General features: G+C 47.0%; 1 protein-coding gene across 3 annotated transcripts in view; it reads right to left on the reverse strand.

Annotated features, from left to right (window-relative positions):
• LOC109541488 (proto-oncogene tyrosine-protein kinase ROS) overlaps positions 1-2,094 on the reverse strand; it is a 24,588-nt gene continuing 22,494 nt past the window's right edge. The window contains exons 24-27 of one of the 3 annotated variants that reach the window (XM_048662893.1): positions 954-1,384; positions 749-900; positions 561-617; positions 1-487 (exon numbers count right to left, since the gene is read on the reverse strand). In XM_048662893.1, coding sequence (XP_048518850.1) covers positions 249-487; positions 561-617; positions 749-900; positions 954-1,384 — 879 coding nt within the window. In that variant the 3' untranslated portion in view covers positions 1-248. The remainder of the gene's footprint in view (positions 488-560; positions 618-748; positions 901-953; positions 1,385-2,094) is intronic. The other 2 variants (XM_048662908.1, XM_048662900.1) reach the window with 2 other exon arrangements.

Genomic DNA, 2,094 nt, shown 5'->3' on the forward strand with positions numbered 1-2,094 from the left:
ATTTGAAGTTTCTTCAAAACTCCGGATTTTCCCGTTTTGGACCAAGTTTCAAGCAATCGTATGCGCAAAAGCAATATGTTGATGGCTGTTTTTTGTTAGATGCTAAAATTCCGCCACCGGCCATGAGTTATAACTCATTAACTCAGAGAGCGGCAACAACTCAAAAGCGCCACTCAACACAGTGTTACCCAGACCTAACCTCACTACCACTATGTACAAACAAGACCGGAACTGAGCTTGATTTTCCGCTACAACGCTGCACTTTCCGGCTGCTCCTCCTCACTTATGGGAGAGCCGCTCACAGCGGCCAAGTCACTTTTAAAATTGTTGGGTATTTCGTAGCCGTCGTTCTCCAGCGCTTGGTCCTCTTCGGGTTCGTAGACCAGCTCCAGGTACTTGGGAATATCCGCAGGCGCCTCACTCGCAGGCGGCAGGAACGGCGCCCGCTCCCTGCTGGAGTTTTCCTCGCCACTCGTCCAGGACATGCCTACGAAACATCAACGGCTGTACTCAACTCGCTTTGCCACTCAGCGCGTTCATCGGCATGCCAATTCAATTACCTGAACTGTTCTTGTTTTCGTCGAGAAAATAAGCGGCGTTTGAGATCCCGCCCAACACTGCAAGCATACGACATTGATTTGGTTAGTAGACATGCTCAGGCCCATGCAGGACATGGTTTAAATCACAACAGACACTTAAAGCCCACGTTTAGGAGCTACTATCCCACCCGGTTAGCGCGACTACTTACGATCGATCACGGTGCTCACGTAGTGCGAGTGGGCGCCAGTCACGTGCCGCCTCAAGTGGTCCCGATGGACCTGATCCAGCACCTCTAGGCAGCGCTTGAAGGTGGGCCGTTGCTCCACCTCCCACAGCCAGCACTGCAACATCAGCCAGTATCTGCAACAGGGGAACTGCACTAAAAAGACTGGGTTTTGGGCAAAACTACACACAGATCCTCCGGACAGTCTTTGGGCTTGCCCAGTCGTCCGCCGCCTCTGATGTAATGGAGCACCTCCAAGTTGCTGCGCGCCTGATAGGGCTGCTGCCCCAGCGTCATGATTTCCCACAGCAGCACTCCGTAGGCCCACACGTCCGACTGGCAGGTGAACACGCCGTCCAGAAGCGACTCGGGGGCCATCCAGCGTACCGGAAGCAGGCCTTCGCCCTCCTTCCGATAGTAGTCGTTCTTGTAGATGTCGCGAGCCAGTCCGAAGTCGCCGATTTTCACGATGCGATTCTCGCTGGCCATCGACGACACCAGGCAGTTCCTGCACGCCAGGTCCCGATGCACAAAGTGCATCTCTTCCAAGTATCTGCAGCCTTTCGTCACGTCCAGGCACATTTTCAATAGCTCGATCAGCGATAGCGACGGCGTGTCGTTCTGAAAAAAACCGGCCATTTATGACTTTGCGCGCAAAAGGACTGGGGAAACTTTGACCATGCACATGTTTCTATTCTTATAAAATAAGACGTAGTATCGCTTCTGCTAGGATCAGCATGATTTAACTATAAAAGTAGCAACAGCAGAAACGAGGATTCAGTCATTAGATTTTTGGCCAGCAGGCATAAGAATTCAGCTTAAAGATAGTCAGTCTACAACACGAAAGTTTAAAATTAATCTAGAAAATTCTACTTAACGCTTATTATTATATTCTTAGCTTTCCTGCGTCTCAGTCAAAGTGTGAAGTAAAAATTTTTGAATATCGTTTATTTCATGACGTTTCGGCGAGACAACAGCGCCATCCTCAGATTAAAAATTTACACAAACTACAAACATCAATTCACAATTAAAACATGTTGTATAAAACTATAATTTATAAATCGTTAAAACATTCATCAGTTCTTGAGGAAAAAAAAATCTTCCTTTTGGGAGACCAAAACATTTAAAAAACTTACCTCATAATTGGTATACATACATGTATAAATATTAACGTTCTTTTAGGTCTTTGCCTTCTTGAAACCTTAAGTTTGTCTGAATTATTTTATACATTTGCGAGAATGGTATGTGTCCTTGAATGTTTAAGTGGACTGTACTTTTGTATTATTTTCTTCTTCGTGCGCGTCCCTATCTGAGATGGCACTCCCAACACC

The sequence above is a fragment of the Dendroctonus ponderosae genome, unplaced genomic scaffold (genome assembly GCF_020466585.1).
Source record: "Dendroctonus ponderosae isolate FM_Combo_2020 unplaced genomic scaffold, Dpon_F_20191213v2 Dpon_F_20191213_1, whole genome shotgun sequence".
Classification (NCBI taxonomy): domain Eukaryota; kingdom Metazoa; phylum Arthropoda; class Insecta; order Coleoptera; family Curculionidae; genus Dendroctonus; species Dendroctonus ponderosae.